Here is an 18,592-nt window from a genome sequence, read left to right as displayed (position 1 = left end):
ACTCAGAGCTTCTGCAGACGGGGCTACGGCTACTACATATAATGTGTCCTTACGTTATCAGAGTAACGAACTTTTGCAAACATTGAGTTTCCTTTGTCCATCAAAGCATCGTTCCCCCTCTCTGCTTAATACTCTGATCTTCCCACACACAGCTGCTGCTCTTACTTCTTTGTCTCTGATGCTTTTCTCCTCTTTAATCATTGGCTTTTTTTTACTTCATTTGCTCTTTTTCGTACAAGTGTTTTTGTCATTCTGTGTCATTCTAAGACTTAGAAATAAATACCAGCAGCTGAACAAGGCTGCTGTAATAAAATGCTGCAGGTCTAGGTGCAGGTGAATCAATTATGAGAAATGTTCCAGAGAAGACAACAAACAGCGGCGCTCAGAAGTGTGCAGCTGCCACCCGAGTGAAATTAAAAGAGCTATTGTCAAGTTCCCGGGGTTGTTTGGGTTTTAGATTTCCTTTGTGGTGGTGTTTTTCTTTTTATAATTTCCTTTTTTTATGTTTGTTAGATCTTGCAACACATACATGTTGATAATAATAAATATCAATAAATCCAGCTCTGACACATTAATCTCTTTTATTAAGCCATTATTATTACAAAGATTCATTCATTTCTTCAAAATAATAGCCCCTCTCGTCGTCTTTCTTCCCAGATTCAGAATTTGCTTTTATTTTCTCCTAGCATAAAGCTTTGCTCTTGCACTCAGCTTGACCAAATTCCCGTCACAAAGGTCTTAGCTGCAGACTGGGCCAGGGTATAAAAGTGGGAGGGGCAAAATGTCCAAACCGGCCCAATAGATGCCCCCGGTCCGTTCTGCAGTCCGCAGCTGGAGTATGTATTCCCGCCTGACTGATCGTGTCATGTCATTCAGAGTTAGTTTTGGGCTTTCTGATTTTGATTGGAGTGACAGAGTTCAAAGGTCTCTCTGTCTGAACAGTAAAACCATGAGCTGAGCTCCTCGGTTTTACTACATACCGGCTCAGTGATCTGATTGAAAACAGCGGAAAACTGAGCAGCAGTGGACGAGTTAAACATATGATGAAGGTGAGCAGTGGGATTTAAAGTTGTACAAGCAAGATTAACTTAAAAAAACAACAACAACAACAAAAAAACAGACATATGGTCAGAAAACACAGATCACAAATCTCTATGTTCAGAACAGGTAGACCCCGAGGAAAAACTAAGTCAAGAGAGTATGTCTGTCCTCGTGTGTTGGGCCAAACATAGACTGTTCAATATTAAGAGAGCCGATGAGGGTCATGTTCACGTGGTGAGTTAGACTTACGCAGAAGAAATCTTTACCTACTATAATTTTGTGCTTTAGGCATGTATCCCATATCAAAATATTAATTTTAGTCATTTGATTTGGACTTGAGACTGGAGTTGGACTTGGAAGAAAGTGACTTGTGAGCATTTCCGTTCGTTTTTCATTCCAACTTCTGATGCTGGGATTTTGTAGAAAATCTTGTTTCATTTTCTTTCTAGAGCAACCTAAGTTATATCCAAGTTTGACTTGTGTTGAGCCCTGGGTATTTTAATTATATCCATTTTAAAGTTTAATTTTATTCAAATGAGGTTTTAGGGGAAACAACATCAAGGTTCAGTGATTCTGTCATATTAATTTAGCAAAGCAACACACAAGCCGCATGGCGCTGCTGCAGAAACAGAACAGGCAAATCAATAAGAGGCTTATTTTTAAATTCTGCGTTATCAACACAGAGAATAAGAACAGAAACTCAAATTCTGTTTCTTGACAAGTATTTAGGTTCATGAACAAAGTAGAGCATTTTTTGGAAAAGTATTATTCCCAAATCCAGAAATAAAAATTAGAAAAAGTGTTTGTTTTTTTCTCTAATTCTGAATCCAGCACACAAGCTTGAACAATCACTATTTGGCTGCCTGAGAGTTGCTCAGCTTGGAGCCCCAGGATAAGAAGAAAACGACATAGCTGATGTCGCCCTGGTTCTTCTCACCACAGGAATAATACAAATGTGTCGTGGAAAATGTTGAAAATAGGAGATATGTGCCGCAATATCTCTGGGGAGCACACGCGTGACTCTGCTGGGCTGACAAACGTCTACAGGATCATACATGAGTCAGGAAAGGAGTTTGACAGAAATATGCTAACATGTGCATGCAAGGGAGGAAAAAATAGTCTCCAGGATTCTGACGAAAATAGTCTACAGCAGGTCATGAACAGGCCTCGGGTCATTTTAGTCTCTTTGAAATGCATAAATTTTAACGCGCCATTAACACATCTGAAGACGTGCCAAGATGCATGTTTATCGCAGACCTATTGCGTGTTATCAGCCTAAGACAAAATAATTTATTTTCAGACAAGAGTGCTAACGAACAGGAGGTTTTTAAAAGGTGACATTACTTGTCCCATAAAATTGAAGTTATTTTCTTCATTTGGTCACATTATCTACGGGCCTAGAATAGAGCCGTGTTCTACACAAGGCCATTTCCCAAATAAAAAAAATGCTTTATTCCACTGAATGAATAAAAAACCTTGAATAATCTTGTTTAAATAAGCAGAACTACATATACGGGGTATCTACAAAGAGTCACTGTTTGTGTTTAAGTGATGTCTCTCGAACTGTTTCTGTTATTCTAGCCAATCCAGCCTGAAAAAGCCCAAGCAGTGAAATTTAACCCAAACTTGATCTGAAGTACCAGTTTCTTTACATATGTAGATTAAGAAATTAGAGGTGGTGGTATTTTACTGTATGTCACAATTCTGCTTTCTGGAGCCATAATTGACTCAAAGTCAATTTTCTATACAAAGCAGTTATTCGTAATGATTTCTGCTTCTATCTAGGCAAGGGAAGATGAAGATAGCACATGGTAAAGCACATGGTGAGGCTCATATGAAGCTCCACCTGGCTTGGCTCGATGCAGGAAGGATGCCTGCTCCCTTCCTGCATCCTCCGTTTTGCTCTTATGAAATGATCACGGGGAGAGTTGCCACACTTTCTGCTAAAAGACTTTAGACTTATTTAGTAAAGAATTGTTCAAATGTACATAAGTTCTCACTGCATTGGTTAAACACAACTTCCTATTGCAGAAAAACCATAGTGGAAGCAGACTAGTTGAAGCAAAACATCAACATCGCTGTCCGAGTGCATTTCTGTATAAAATACGGGCACAACATCTGACCAATCACAGAGCTCTGCATGGTCTGGTCTTGCACACGGTGAAGCTTATGTCATGAAGTTGTTCAAACAGAAATGTCAATGTAAACTCAGCATTCCCCTTTAACAATGTGCCGTCAGGACCCTGCAGTGAACCAGGAAACAAAACAACGAGGAGCAGAATTGCCACTTGTAAACAAATTTCTATCATATATACAATTAACAAAAACGGCAAGAAAATCCGTTTTAGCTTACCGTGCAACCAAACCCTTTTAGGAAAGGGTGGAACAGTTTGGTAAAAGCTGAGAGGTTTGGCTGATTTAGAGTTATTTCCCGCACTAAGTCAGAGCTCATCCAGCAATATGGTGGCATATTTATTCTGTTCTCTCTCTGCGCGGACTGCGAAAGGACAGGTCAGGGCACAACGCAAACCAAGAAGGAAGTGTTTGAATCCAGTGATAAATGACTCGCTCTCCTCCAGACGGGGCCCACAGATCAAAGCAGGACGGCAGCAAAAAGGGAGAGAACGGCAGACACTCTGCAGACTTACTTGCACGTCGAGTCGTTTTAGATAAGAGGGATCAAATTTTTGTACAACATTTTTTTACTATTAAAAATGATTTTAAAAAGTCTCTTTGTCCCACTACATGTCTGAAACATTTGGAACACCAGCGACAATCCAATCCAGACACGTTCTCTCACCATTTCACCCCCCACAAATAAAAGAAAAGCAAAGTTCCCTTTCAAAACACTCAGCATGTCAAACCATTCAGCAGTGTGATGAAATTCAGTGTGACTATCGCAGTAATATGACACTTATCTGTGTCTTCATGCATTAAAACATGAGCAAATGATCAAAAGTGACAACATGATGCAGCCAGCGGTAGGTGATGAACCGAAATTCAAAAACTGTTAGGCTTTTATCTTTTATTTAGCTCACATGTTTATGTATTTCTTTATTTATTTATATTTTTAACTTTTCACATCCAGTATCCAAGTATCCAAGAAGACGACAGGCAGATTAAGCTATTTTAGAGTTTCTCAAAAATTAGCATCTAGTACCTCACGTCTCAAAAGACCTCGTTTCCTTTAAAAAACACCACCACCACGTACAGTTATAGGTACCCATTGTCAAGGTGAGTGAAGGCAATAAAATACAAATTTTCAGCTATGACTTTATGGTCTCAAACTAGAAATAATTAGAAAACTACAACTTTTTTTTAAGCACATTTATATACAAGAAAAAAATGGCCTTAAGACAAAATAATTAGTGGCCCAAATAGCGCCAGCTATTGTAATATATGAAATAAGCATGTATTGCACTTTTGCTTTATTGATTTAAGTAGCTAAGAACTTTTACTTTGTAATTCAGAACTTATTTGTTGATCTTTACACACATCTTTTATCAGTGGTTGAACTTTACAAATAAAATACAGAGAAAAACCATGAAGCTGTAGATCAATCAGGCAGATGTCCTAAAGATGGATTGACCGTCACATGACTGGAGTGAGAATCCTCCTTTTAAAAAGTCAAAATTTAAAGGGCTGTCCAATTTTTTTATATGGATTTCACATGCCTAACCTTTATAATACAAACAACTCGTGCCTCTCTCTGCAACATAAAGTCATCGTGAGACGGTTTTCAGCGGCAGCAGAGCCTTTTGAGACCAAGGCTTGTGTCTGGGGGTTTTGGCACCACTCAATTCAGCATGCAGCTGCTCACACTTTCAAAGTGCGATATGAGAGTGCGAAATTGGTGTTCTTAGTTAAACTACTGCTATTTCTGTTACCTTGGTGACGATTTAGAAAACACTTGATGCATCTTTTAGGGAGTATTGGAAAAATGTCAAAACACTTTTGTGATGTATTGGCATTTATTTATTCCTGAACAATGTGGACCGTTTCAGCCCACGACACATTAAAAGCGATGCTTCGGTTTGTGGTTAACGGCATAAAAGTTGGCTAAGTGTTTACTCTTTCTATTGTGACATTACTTTGCTTGTATTTTAGCACAGAAGATCGGAAAAGACAAACAACTCATCATCCGTGGAACGATTTACATGTGAGAGGAAACATCTGAGTAAATGGATAGAGGTCATTGTCAGCGTCACATCTTGTTGCTTTCCTTTGTCTGAACGGTGTGCTGCCTTAACACATAAAGGATGTATGAGGGGATGGAGCTTATCCAAAAGCCTTTGTTGCCTTCGTCACCATTAATTAAAATGTATAACGCGTCCATGTTCCTGTCAAAGAAGTTAATAAAAACATTTAACTGTGACCACATTTACCTGCAGTCAAATACAACCTTCTCGCTGAATGCAAACATCAGACAATTGATGTGTTTTTTTTTTGTTTTGTTTTTTTTTGCTTGCTGTGATCAGTTAACATCCATCTGTCATCTGGTCACCGTTTTATAGGCCTGTGTCCAGGCGCAGAAACCTTAGATGTTAACTTTAGAGCTGTAGTTTTGTAGGTCACTCCAATTAGCCTCGTTGGATCATAGATTCATTCAAAGCAGTCACTTATCCATGCTGATGGCAGCTCAGGAGCTTAAATCATAATGAGTCCACAACCATGTTGTTGTCAAGTGCTGCCTTAAAGTCTGACAGCACATGTGAATGTTTCTCTGTATGAAACAGAGGAGAAGCAGTGTTGTGCATAAACGTGTTTATTTCAACGCATGATACAAACACAGCTTTTAACTAGGGCTAAAACAATTAATTGCATTAACTGTGATGAATAGACTATTGAAATGATCATCAATTAATTTAGTCAGCTATTATTCTCTGTAAACAAAGTCTGTATACTCCAGTTAACAATTAATTAAAAGCTTTTGTTTGTAAAAATGTTCTACCCAGATCTCCTCAAGTGGCATATTTTTGTCTTCATCTGGTTATTTTGCTATCCAATTACTAATTGGTTGATTCAAAAACTCGTCAACAGATTATACATATACTGCATTGATGACAGGTCAAGCAGAAGGGTTTTAGCTTTTCACATGTTGGTGTTAGAGGTATATTTTTCAGCTGCAGAAACATCATTAGCTACAAATGACCCAGCACTAAGTGAATGTTATTGCATTTAGGCAAAAAAAATGTTTTCATTGGATTGTTTATCTGCATCTCTAATATCATATAAATACGCTTAAATGGATAAATTAAAAATCTGCCATTTTTAAATCCGATTAATTACTTGTCAGAATAAATTGATAAATGAATTGATTACAACAATAATCAAAATATTTTAGGTAGTTTCTAAATCTCCCAGCTTGCTGGACCAGGTTACTTTTATGCTCAAAGTTGCTAGTCACCATTTAAGACAGAGCAATCAGTGAAGTGGGTGAGATTAGTGGACAGATTTGATTAACAAAAAACAGTTGATTGTGATCATGAACCTGAACTGCTAGAATGGATGGAATTAGGATTCTAACATCCTGAGAAACAGATTACCACATACAGTGTAGGCATCACTAAAAGAAGGAAACCACCTTAAAGATGCAACTTAACCCACACCTTATAATCCTTTAGTCGTTCAGTCAAACCCGCATCAACAGAGTTAGGTTCTCGTGACTGAGATAGAAATTGTCGTTCAGAAACAGGACTACTCAGAATCTAATCACAAACACTCACACATAAAGTCAAGTGGAAATCAAGACGATTTATTTTCTCTTGACATTCAGTCAAGAGCACAAAGTCCATGGAGTTCAAAAAGATATGCATCACATTTTAAATGAAAGTGCAAATGAGAAACTCAAGGAGATCAAAGTTGAGTTTCAGAAAGTTTCTTAGGGTGAAGGCTGATGCCCTCGCTCTAAGATTTCTTTTCTATAGCTGTGAAAAAATAAAATAGGCAAAAATGTTTTTTTTAAACAATTATTTCAAAAATAAATTAGATCTTTTTCTGTTTTTAGAAAAAGTTTTCTGTTGTGGGTAAGCATAATTTTTAATCCTTTTAGTTGTAAAATTAGTTTGAAAATATGGTTGGCCCTACTAACCCCAACATAAAGGTATGATGTGTCACAAAATACATTTGCATAATAATAGGCAATATTCTTCTGTACAAAACCTCTCTTCTTGCATCTTGCATTATTTTCTCCAGGTTGTAAAATTGACTCAGAAGATGTAAATCGCCAAAGTCCAAAATGTTGAGAGATTTTATTAAAAAAAAACACATTTTTACTCACCTCGCAATAGTCTAATATAATTCACTATAATTTTCAAGAACTTATTTTACTCCCAAAAGTTCAGACTAACCTACAAAGACGTGTTAAACCCTTAAGAAGTTTTTATTTCATTGCAGAGTTTAAAGTCAAACCAGATGCTGCAAGCTATGAGGCTGCAAAGCAATGCTGAAAATGTTTCCACTGTGCCCCTTTTTTCTAAGCATGTCTTTGTTAAGGTTGTGTGCAAGAACCCAAGTGCAGGTTGGCAGGCTGGAGGATGAAAAAAATAACTTTTCATTGAACTAAAACTAAGCTAAAGGCGCTACCTGGCAGGAGCTTCCGAGCAGGAATTCAGAACTGAAGAATACGGAAACAAAGCGCGGCTGGATACAATACAGTGACTAGCAATGTCGATGATCTGGCAGGGAACAAATCAAAACTGGCAGGTTTATCCACAGGGGGAGGATAATCACTGACACAATGCAGGTATGCCGTTTAGCAAAAACAACAAACAGGCTGAGCAGAAAGCCAGAATTAACTAAGAAAAAAAAAAGACAGTAAAAACGGGTTCAACAATGGATATGAATTTAGGCATGAGTGCTTCTTGTCAAAACAAAGCAAAAACAAGATTACCATCCTTGCATTTTTTTTTTATATTTAGACGTAGAGTAGCTTTTTCATTGACACATTTTGTCTTCATTAACTCAACATGAAAATGAAAAATTTTTTAGGCTCTTGTGGCCTTTATTTGATAGTTAATTGACAGGAAAGGAGGTAATGAGAGCAGGGGAAGACTTGCAGCAAAGGTCACTAAGGCCAGGAATCGAGCCTGTGACCGCCACGTCGAGGACTAAGACCTCCATATGTGGGTTGTGCTTAACCCCTGCACCACCACAACACAACCCTAAAATTGAACATTTTAGCAAAGTGCTTTGTAGGCAGAGTACAAAAAATGTAGCCCAATAAAATTGCTAAAAGAAGAAAGCTGAGTAAAAAACCAATACTTTAGTAAAAATAGTATCCAAATAAGATTAAATAAGACCATGTTTGACTGACTGAACTGAAACAATTTGAGGGCAGCATGCCTAGCACCCACACCTGTAGCTTCTGAGAAGATAGTATCATTTTATATCACCTGCATCAAAAACTGCAGCGCAATCACCAGAACATAATTCAAATAATAAAAAAAAAACTCGTAACAGAGCTATTTGAACCCCATCTGGAAAGATTTGTCACATTGCGATTTACAATGCTTTTATTTTAACACAATTCATCAGTATTGAGACAAAACTCCAAACTCTAAATGTGACTACAAGTAAAGAATGAACTCCATTAATTCTTTCCTGTATGTTTATATATTACAGACCCAAAAAATGTTTGCTGTTTGTTTAAATACGATAAAAGACCAGATCACTTTTCAGCTGATGGCACAATTTCAATTTTACCTTCGTGGGACTGAAATACAGACTTTAAATTAGGTCGTCACTGCAATAAAAGGTGAATATGTCATTCTGAAAGGCAGTTGAGAAAACAAGTAATGTAAAAGAGCTACTCTGAACTGAAAACCCATGAAGAATTTGATGCAGGAAAAACACAACATGCTCATGTGTTTACATGAAACAATTTCACATTTTATGACAATTTTATGAATTGTCATAACACAGCAAACTTGAAAACAGTGGTACATCAACAGTGAGAGAATCCTGAGTGTTTTTAATGCTTAACTTGCCATTTAAAATAAGTTATTAAAGATGACACATCAAGATGAGGAGAGAGCTGAGTCTGCATGGATCTTCTTAAAACTAACAGCAGTTCTTAAGTACCAAAAACTAAACATGCAAGAGAAATGTGAAAACTAAGCCACAGGGATGGATGAAGATTTTGCAAATGGCTCGATAAACTACAAACACTGATTAAAAACTAAATTGTTAATGGATGCAGAAATGAGCCTGTAAGCTGTGAGCAGAGTAGTGAGAACATTTTGTGGCAAGATGCGAAAAGCTCTATCATTTGCAAGCAACATTTACATTACTTCATAATTATTTATTCAAAATTTGTCCAAAGATTCAATAGATGGCAAATAGATACTGAACACTGAGTTGGGATTCAGTCATTTTATTCAGGTGTTTTAGACCAGGAATACATCTAAAAGTTGCAGGACAGCAGATCTTGAACAGTGGATTTGAGGATCTCTGTTCTCACTTGTAGTTTTAAAAATATAAAAGCTTTTCAGTGTAAACAGCTTTATTCTATAGGAATGGCTCGGCTTTTTTTAAGCGTATCAGTGTGAAATAGTTATCATTTAAACAAAAGTTAGTACCGTAACTACAGCAGCCAGAAAGATCTCCGCTCCGCTTACTTTTAATGGATCAATTAAGCATAAAGTTTGAGAGCAATTATCTTGGAAGAAATATCCTCTTATAATCTTAACCTTAGAAGTCTCAAAAGACGATGTCAGAAACTTTTACACTGATTTACTTTTGTGCAGTTCCGTTGTTTAGGTAGATGCCTATGGCTCTTACTATGAGGAGCCATCAATTAGGAACAATGGCTACAGTCTGTTGCCAATCATATTACATTACTCAGTCCATGTAGCACTGCAAAGGGAAATGTATTCGCATCAATAGCTATGACTGAAGTTATTTTAGCTGGCTGAAATCTGCTCTGAAATAAGCTTTAGCATTGACTAGGCTCCTAAACAAGGCAATTCAAGTTTATTTGGATTGTATCATTTTTACGCAAGTTAATTTTAAAAAGGCTGGTTTGACTACTACCTACAGGAGATAAGATACTGACTGCCGATAATCACAGACCCCATTTAAAAAAAAAAGACACTTTTCCTGTATCTCAAATGTAACAAAAAACATGTAAAACAGTTGTATTAATATTATAAAGGTGTCTGCATACTTCTCAGTGTCGGCACATGCCCATATCCATTGTGTATATGAATGGAGTATGAAATTCATTTTGAGAGATAAATACTTTTCCCAGGAAACCCACAGACGCTGTTGTAGTCCACAAACCAAAAATCTGTGACAGACTGGCTCATGTGATTAAATCAAGCATGCTACAAATGTCATTCCAAAACGTTATTTTCCTACGTCATTATGTCTTCTGAAAGACAAATATGCAGACTGTTATAACCATAAACCTGTTTATTGCATTTCTGTTTCAGCTCAGAAGAACCTTTCCAGCCAAGAATGAGAATAGTAAAAAAAAAAAAAAAGAAGAGAAATGGGAATGTCCTTAACTAGACATTTCCCAAAGAAAGCTAAATCTTACAGGGTAATAAAAGTTGTGCAATTGCAGCCATTGCAGTGGTCATCTGCTCTGTCAGCAGAATGAGGTTTGAACCACATTAAATCCCATGAGCCAAAGCTTTCAGCTAAATAGCAGCAAGGAACCACCAGCGTCCTGCTGTAAGAACCACTCTATTTTTTTTTTAACCATCTTCGTGTCCAGACGCCATTTAGTGACAGCACACCGAGCAGAGTTTTTTTTTTTTTTACATGTCATCACTTATTGTGTTTTTTGCCAGGAATTTCAAACTGTTTCCTTGCCATCCTTTATGGCCACCAGCATACCTCCCACAGCTTAAAGACAAGTAGACGTGACACGGCCCGGCTGTGTTGCCAAAACGATGTGCATGCTTCTTCGATTGCAGTATGCTACTCACCAGGGTGCAGCTGCTATCTGCATCATCATCCAGCAAGCTCAGTCTGCACAGAGTCTTCTCGTTCTTCAGCCAGTACTCGGATGAGTCCAGGACGCTATTGCTGCACAGAACCTGCAGGACGTAAACGCGGGGTCAGCGACGCACGAACACAACACAACGCAAAAAAGGAGGACAGGCTTTGAGCCATCTTTTTGTTAATTTCATCCATCAGTCTTCTTCTTTTAAAACGTGAGTTCATGAAGTTCAGTATGTTTTAAATATTTATTGTATTTGCACCAAGAAATCCTCTGCCAACAAAAATCATTTTATGCTTAACCAGCTCTGATCGCTCGGCCGCAAATTAAAAATACAATCTTTTCTTAATCTTTAAACACAACATAGCCAGTCCTGACAAATCACATTGATAACACCTACTTTGATGTAAAAAATTGTTTCTGAGACTCAGGCTACTTCTTATATAAGTGAGTTGTTTAAAATGATTTGAAAGGAAGCACAAATGGCGTAAGAAATCCGTATTATTCTAGGACGCACGTCTACGTTTCATTCAGGTAACCAGACTGAGGAGTTAGACCTGAGCAGACAACAGGAAGCTGAACATTTACAGCAAGGTTGGTCATTTTTGCGCTTTTATAGCGTCCGTTTTTGTCTGCAGAGGGCATGCTATAAGGATATGTTGACTTCTTTACAATATTAGGTAAATTAGGGGTCTACTAACTCTTCAGATAATACACTTAATATCATATTAATGCTAAGTGTGCTAATCTCACACGGTGTCACCTTTCCTGCCAATACAGCAAGGTTTCCTAAGGCTTTTGAACAGTAAAACAATTTAATATAAAATCAATATTTTTCCCTTGAAATCTGCTTTAAACAGCTTTTATTAATGTTGGAACGATCTTACAATAAAATATTAATATCTAATATTTTATTTACCTATAGATACCAATGTTGCAAAATGTCACACTATTTCAGAAAAAAAATATATGTATAGGAAAATAACATCCAACTTGAAATAAGTTGCTTTTTGGAAACAATTGCTTTTCTTTGCAATAAACATTTTATTGTTAACAGATTTTATTTTTTTGTTGAATTTTTATTTCACATGGGCAGTAAAAACTAGTTTATTATTAATAGTTCTTAAAAATATAATTAGCTAAAAGCAATGAAACGAGTCATAAAATCAACCTAGGATGATTTTATGTTCTGCATCGTAGGACTCATAATTTGTCAGATAAAAGCAAACAAACTGTAGTTACAAAAGGAAAATGTTCTTAAAACCTGCAGGGCAGACAGCTGCTTTTGTTCTCTTTCTCACACACCGTACCTTATACCTGTTAGAGAAGTTGTCGTGTTGACAGCCTAACATGCTGAAATTAAACGAACTTACTCCGTCTTACATTGACGAGGGGTGATCACGAGAAAGACCAAGTTTTGTCCTCAGAAACTCTTTCACAGCATACAAAGCACATTACAGCCAGTAAAATTATCCTTAAAATATGAAACCTGCGCAATTATTTTGACATATGACACCTACATGTGCACTGCTCATTCTCCATGTGTATTTTTAGTGACATCTCGTGCCCCCTCATGCTTGCCCCCACTGGAATAGACCATCTGTTTAGGCCTTCAGCCAGGTAATTGTGACGTATTTGCTTAGCTGATCTCTCTGGGAGGGATAATGCTTAAGGCTGTTGGTGCTGGAGCCGGAGGACCAATTACATCAAAGAAACGGCTTTTTGTCTCTACAGGACCGTCGAGTGGAAGACAGTAATGATCATGAGCAGGGGGGCTAATGAGGAACACTCAGTGGTCCACACAGGGCAGGGTCAGGCACATTAAAAGTAGACCTACAGACAAGTTGAAAGGAAATTCATTCCAGGAGCATCTCTGCTCACGCATCTGAGCCGTTTCCCACACCGTCTCCCTCTCTTCCACTGGGTGACGATAAATCTCCTGGAGGGAGGTGAGGACCTGACTGTTACTCTTATTACACAACCTCGGGGCGTCACTGACACCCGAGGGGAGGAAATTAATATCTCCTGCACAGCTTGAAGCGCACAAACACAAGTCAATGGAAAGACAAATTCGACCCAGAGGTGAGAAAACAAAGATGTTGAAGAGCAGACAGAGAGTCGGGGACTTGTCCTGATCCAAGCGCACGAGACAGAGTTCCCTGTTCTCACCTTCTTGCAGGCGCTGATGGATGAAGCGACCGTGCTTTCTGTCCTGCCTCCGTCCACCTCACCAGACTCGGATCCTTCAAACATGGCAGACGACTGGAAGTTACTGGAAAAAGCAAAAGACAGAAGGGCACAGAATCGACTTTGTCAGAGCAAATTTCCACCAGGTGCTCAAAAATCTCGCTTCGAAAATCTCGAGTCAGTGATGCGTGGCGGTCCCCGCTCTGACTAGAGCAGCCCATCACATTTCACTTGCTCATGTTCAGAAGCTGCAGCCTCTGCTGCTAAAACAACTAAGCATCTATAGCAAGTCAGGATAACCATTTCAACATTTCATGCTGATATTATGCCAAATGTCACTTATTTTTGCAATGCAGCAATCAAAAGACAATGCTTGGAGTTTAGAGTTCACCTGTAATAAAGTCATAATAACAAAAAACTCACAGTAAGACTTTCCACCAAACATGCAATACTTGATAGAATAGAATAGAATAGAATAGAATAGAATAGAATAGAATAGAATAGAATAGAATAGAATAGAATAGATGGGGAAATGTCTATATTACATCTCCAAGGCAATACATAGAAATTGTCCATAGAAATACAATATGTGGCCTGTTGCATTGACTTTCACTGCCTTCAATGCCCACACTGGTTGTGTGTGTTTAGTGTGTGAGATGCTAAAACACATAAAGCATAGTGGTGACACTGATAAAAGAAAAGAAAAAAAAAGACAATGAAAAAAAAGGACAAATTCTAACCGACTGCATTATTCATCAGCAGTTTTACGTGTTTTCCTGAATTTCCTTTGTTCAGCCATAATAAATATTTCACGTAGTCATGTAGAAAACTATGACAATTAAAAATGACTTGGAATTTCATAGTTTATTCAGCAAAATGTGCTGAACACACTTCCTTGTTAATTTATTGAGCAACTACTTATATTCTTAGGATGTCAATGGCATTTTAAGATTTATAATTCACGAGATGCCATGGGTAATACATGTGCCTGCTCCATACGCGTTGCTTCAGTGCAGGCCTGGGTAAAGCCACCCTCAGGCCACAGTGAACTGCAGTTATGTTTTTGCAGAGAGTTGACAGAGTCTCCACCTCATCAAATCTAAAATGAGATTGTAGGCTATAAAACTGAACTTAGCTTGTAAATTTAATGTTCAATAACAGATAAATATTCAAATATTCAAATACCAGGGTTGCACTGCAACCAAAAAAAAAAACAAAAAACATGGTGCTAGCATTCTTGGCCTGTTAAAATAAAGCAAAGCACAGCAGCCTGCGGTGAAGAGAGTAACCATGTTAAAAAACTGATATGCTCTTTCACTCCTCAGAGAATCTCATCTTGGGACAAACGGCCACAGTGTGACAATTTCCATCTTGAAGTGAAAGCGGATGTCAACAAAACACTACCAGGGATGTCTTTTCACTGTTTTATGAAATATACTGTTGATAAAAATACACCATTATACCCATAGTCACACAGAGCATATTGATGCAAAATGAAAAGCTCATCAAAGTCACACCTTAAAATCTGGAAACAATGTATTTCACCAGTGTTATTTATCTGGATCTCAATAATAAATCACCCCATGCCAACAAAGCAATGTTTAACTGATATTACAAGATAACTGTATTTGTAACAACTGCAAACTGTAACTTTGTGGCAGCTTAAAATAACACTAACTTGGACACCAAATCTACTCATATCAAATTGTTTGAAGACAATTTCTATGCGTGTTTTAAGTACGAATAAAATAAGTGTCATAGTCATTTCAGCATTTCCACACTTTTGACCACAAGTACCCTTAATGAAGACGAGTCTCTAATTGTTTTCATCACTTTTAAATTGCATTAACTCTAACTGATTTAACTTTCTTCTTTTTCTTTTTTACATTTTCTGTTTTCATTGACCATTTATTAATAGATATATATTTTAGCATCCATCCTAAAGCAGCTCATTTTAAGAGCCATTATCATTTCTGTGTCATGACTTTCTGATTGTGTGTTAATCCCCCACCCCCTCCCTTCACTCTCACACACACCAGCCCTCTCTCTTCCTTACATGAACTGTCCCTCTACAGGAGCATTTCAGCTACTGCTTACCAGGCTCACTCTATCTAACATGATGTCTTTTGCAATCTGTACCTACGTAACGTCTCTCTCTTCTCCTCCGACAACGAAGAATCCCCCAAATCCTGCCTCTTTCTCCAGCCCTGAACCTGAAGTTGTGATGCCGACAGCAAACGTACTGATTATTTTGACACATTTTTCTGTCTACTTGCATGCTTCTTAGTCTTCATTTCTCACAGCTGTTTTGCGCATCCCTTACGTTTTGGTGGTTTGTCTATTGTCACTCATTTCCCTCCAATTCCGATCTGCTCAAATGACAAAATCTGATAACTTTGGTCAAAGGTGAGGGAAGGGCCTGGAAGATTTCATTGGATTAGTCCAATTTCCTTTAACAAAATCTATCATGAGCTGAAATATGAATAAACATATATATCACACCCAAAAAAATCACTATATTCTTCAACTATATATTGGGTTTTGTGTTACATATTTCCAGCAAAACTTGTCTTTTTTTACTAGTTTTTTTTCTGAGGTCCATTAGACCCACACCAGTCTCCTAATTCTCAGGAGTCTGTGTACAGATGTAGCAGCTCTTCTGTTGAACGCTTACATCAGAAGACACAATGCTTAATGTCTGAAGATGTTCTGAGGATTGATTTATTATTGAACATTTCAAACACATAACCTATTCAACTATTAAAGTGAATTAGCTATTAAACTTAAATCAATTATGTCAGAAATATAAATTAAACTCTATGAAAAAGTATGCAAATTATTAAACCGGCTTCATTGTTTAAACTATAACAGTTTGTTTGATCAGTATTGCGAAACATAAAGATAAACATAAAGATACAAGGAAACAACATATCACAGTGTCACATATCACATATCACAACCTTTCCACCCCTGGGGCCAAAACTGGCACGCATAAACACAATTCATTCAATTAAAAATGCACTAATTTATTTATTGTGATTTTTTTCCCTTTTTTTGTGTGTTTTACCTGCTTGGTAATAAGCAACATTTTTAAGAAATCAATAAACCCTTAAAGATCCAAAACATTAAGAACACTTCGGACTGCTGCCTTATTAAAAGAAAAACACAATTTCAACATCCCTGGGGGGTCGTCAGTTGGATTCTGCTTTGCTGGTCAAATTTGTATCATTCTTGACTTTTAGTCAGGGGGTTGATCAAAATCATTTCAAGGGCCACAAATGGCCGCTGGGCCCCACTATATGGATCAACTTCATGTGGTAAAAATCCCCCAGTATTACTCAACTACATAAAAGAGAGGGTTCCTGTGATTGAAAACAAATACAAGTGAAAACTCAAAGGAAGGCGTCATTATCCTGTTCATGCTTTTACTGAGATAAGCCAACCCAGAGCTTATCTGCAAGAGCATTAATGAGGATCAGTTTAGAAAATGAAGAGGCTGGGCATGCATATTTAAGCAGGAACATCTGTTTTTCTTTTTACATAATTGACATATTTCAAAGCAAATCAAAAAGGATCTTCCTTCGGAAGCCCCCATGGATCATATACTGCAATTTGTCAATATGGATATGCAAACGGTTCTGCCCTTTAGACAGTAAATCACATATGTATATATACTTTCAATAAGTGCATTTCATGTGCTTTAAATAGTCTTCTGGATCTGCAAAAGGCGCATCAAAACAACCATCCAAACAGTGGCGGTGAATTTCCCGGATGCTCGTAGAAATCCAGTAACGCAGAGCAAATAAACAATTAATGAAATAAATCATGTGTGTGCTAAAAAAAAAAATATCCCAAACTGGTCTTCACGAAGCTCGTCAATATGTCATTTTTAGCTGACAACTGAAGATCAGTGAAGTATATTAGTCACGCTCGATCTCCTCTCCAGTCTTTGCGCTTCAAAACCAACCTCTCCATCACGACGCGGTGAAGAGTGACAGCTCGATGCACTCTTCTGCTCCGTGGGCTCCAGCTACCCGCTCAGACAGAGGACACAAATTAACTCCTGACATTCTGAAGGCCTAGTCCGCCGGAGAAATTTTTTTGAGCTCACTTCTTCACCATACCACGTAAAAGAAACGAGAAGCACGGCACCTGATCCCAGGAAATGAGAACTTTTGGCGCTGGACACAATATTTCGCAAAAAAAAAAGAAAAAAGATGGCCTTATTTCAGTTTTAATCTGCATCACTTTGTATTTGCAAATGATTAAACGTGACTGTTGCCACCGATCTCGTCCTCTCAGTTCAGCGGACACACAGGGCGCAACGCTGACAGGTGACAGCACTTTAGTTGTGCCTCATGATCACTTCTCTCTCACTACATCCAATACATCCAATGTGACGTCCTACATAAGATGGCAAACTTTATTTTCCACTTTAATAAAAGCATCTAAATGGCCCGTAGTGGATCATAAGAAAAAAAAATACATAAAAACAGTAAAGTTGTGACACAGACACAACACTAAAATCACAATTATGCTTAATTATTTTGGCCTGGTAAATTAGATGATCATGTAATATTATGAGGGATAAGAGGAAGTGCCTTACCTCGGTGTTTTCAGAAGGCACTTTGCGCCTGCCATTTTCTCCAAAAAATACCCCAAGTGCTTGCGCTCAACCGATGGTATAACTTCCTCTGCGCGGGATGAAAGACGGGGAGAACCTCAGCACTCTCTCCGATCCAGATGCGCATCCTCCGGTGGAGCACCGAAGGAATGCCAGACTGTTCCAGCGCGATTGGAAAGAAAACTGGGCTGATTTTAGAGCCGTGGTGACAGTAGCAGCAGCAGCAGCAACACACTGCCCGTCCTGCGCGTCTGTCCGCAGAGCGAAAGTGCAGCAGCTCCGCGTCGATGAAACCTAATGAGCTGCACGACGCAGGGAAGGACGCGCGCCAAATGAAACCCGCGCATGTGTAGAAACAAGAGGCTGTGATGGGATCCAGCGCGGAGTGAATTCATAGCAGGAGAGATTCTAATGTCAGACCCTTAGGTCTGATTAGTCCTCGAATATGACATGTGATGAATAACACCAATCAGTTTAAAACAAACATTTTTTTTCTCCCATGTTTAGATTTTTTCGCAACTATCATATTCGATTGGAAACAACTGAGTTTCTGCTCGATGTCCAAAATGAACCACGAGCAATTCGAAGTCTGACAACACTCTTTAGTGTGGATGTTAGCAAGGAAGATACTCCCAACAGAATAAGAGCTGCTAAACACATACATTTAGAGAATTTACTCAAATATACAGAAAAAAGCTAAGAACCATCAAACACTAGAAACCAAACAAGTCGAAGTCCATAGCCTTAATTTGCAGCAGCCCCTCTCTCACTCACAGCGTGACAAAGCCTCT

General features: G+C 38.1%; 1 protein-coding gene across 3 annotated transcripts in view; it reads right to left on the bottom strand.

Annotated features, from left to right (window-relative positions):
• Window positions 1-18,592, bottom strand: part of sphkap (SPHK1 interactor, AKAP domain containing) — a 122,229-nt gene that overhangs the window by 27,067 nt on the left and 76,570 nt on the right. For 2 of the 3 annotated variants that reach the window (XM_008425398.3, XM_008425401.3), the window contains exons 3-4: window positions 13,160-13,262; window positions 10,977-11,087 (exon numbers count right to left, since the gene is read on the bottom strand). In XM_008425398.3, the coding sequence (XP_008423620.1) occupies window positions 10,977-11,087; window positions 13,160-13,262 (214 nt within the window). Of the gene's footprint in view, window positions 1-10,976; window positions 11,088-13,159; window positions 13,263-17,783; window positions 18,167-18,592 lie in introns of those variants that run through there. The other variant, XM_008425399.3, reaches the window with a different exon arrangement.

Source organism: Poecilia reticulata, chromosome 13 (assembly GCF_904066995.2).
Source record: "Poecilia reticulata chromosome 13, P_reticulata-male-v2, whole genome shotgun sequence".
Classification (NCBI taxonomy): Eukaryota; Metazoa; Chordata; class Actinopteri; order Cyprinodontiformes; family Poeciliidae; genus Poecilia; species Poecilia reticulata.
The sequence above is the reverse complement of the archived record's forward strand: the minus strand, read 5'-3'. Positions and strand labels throughout refer to the sequence as shown.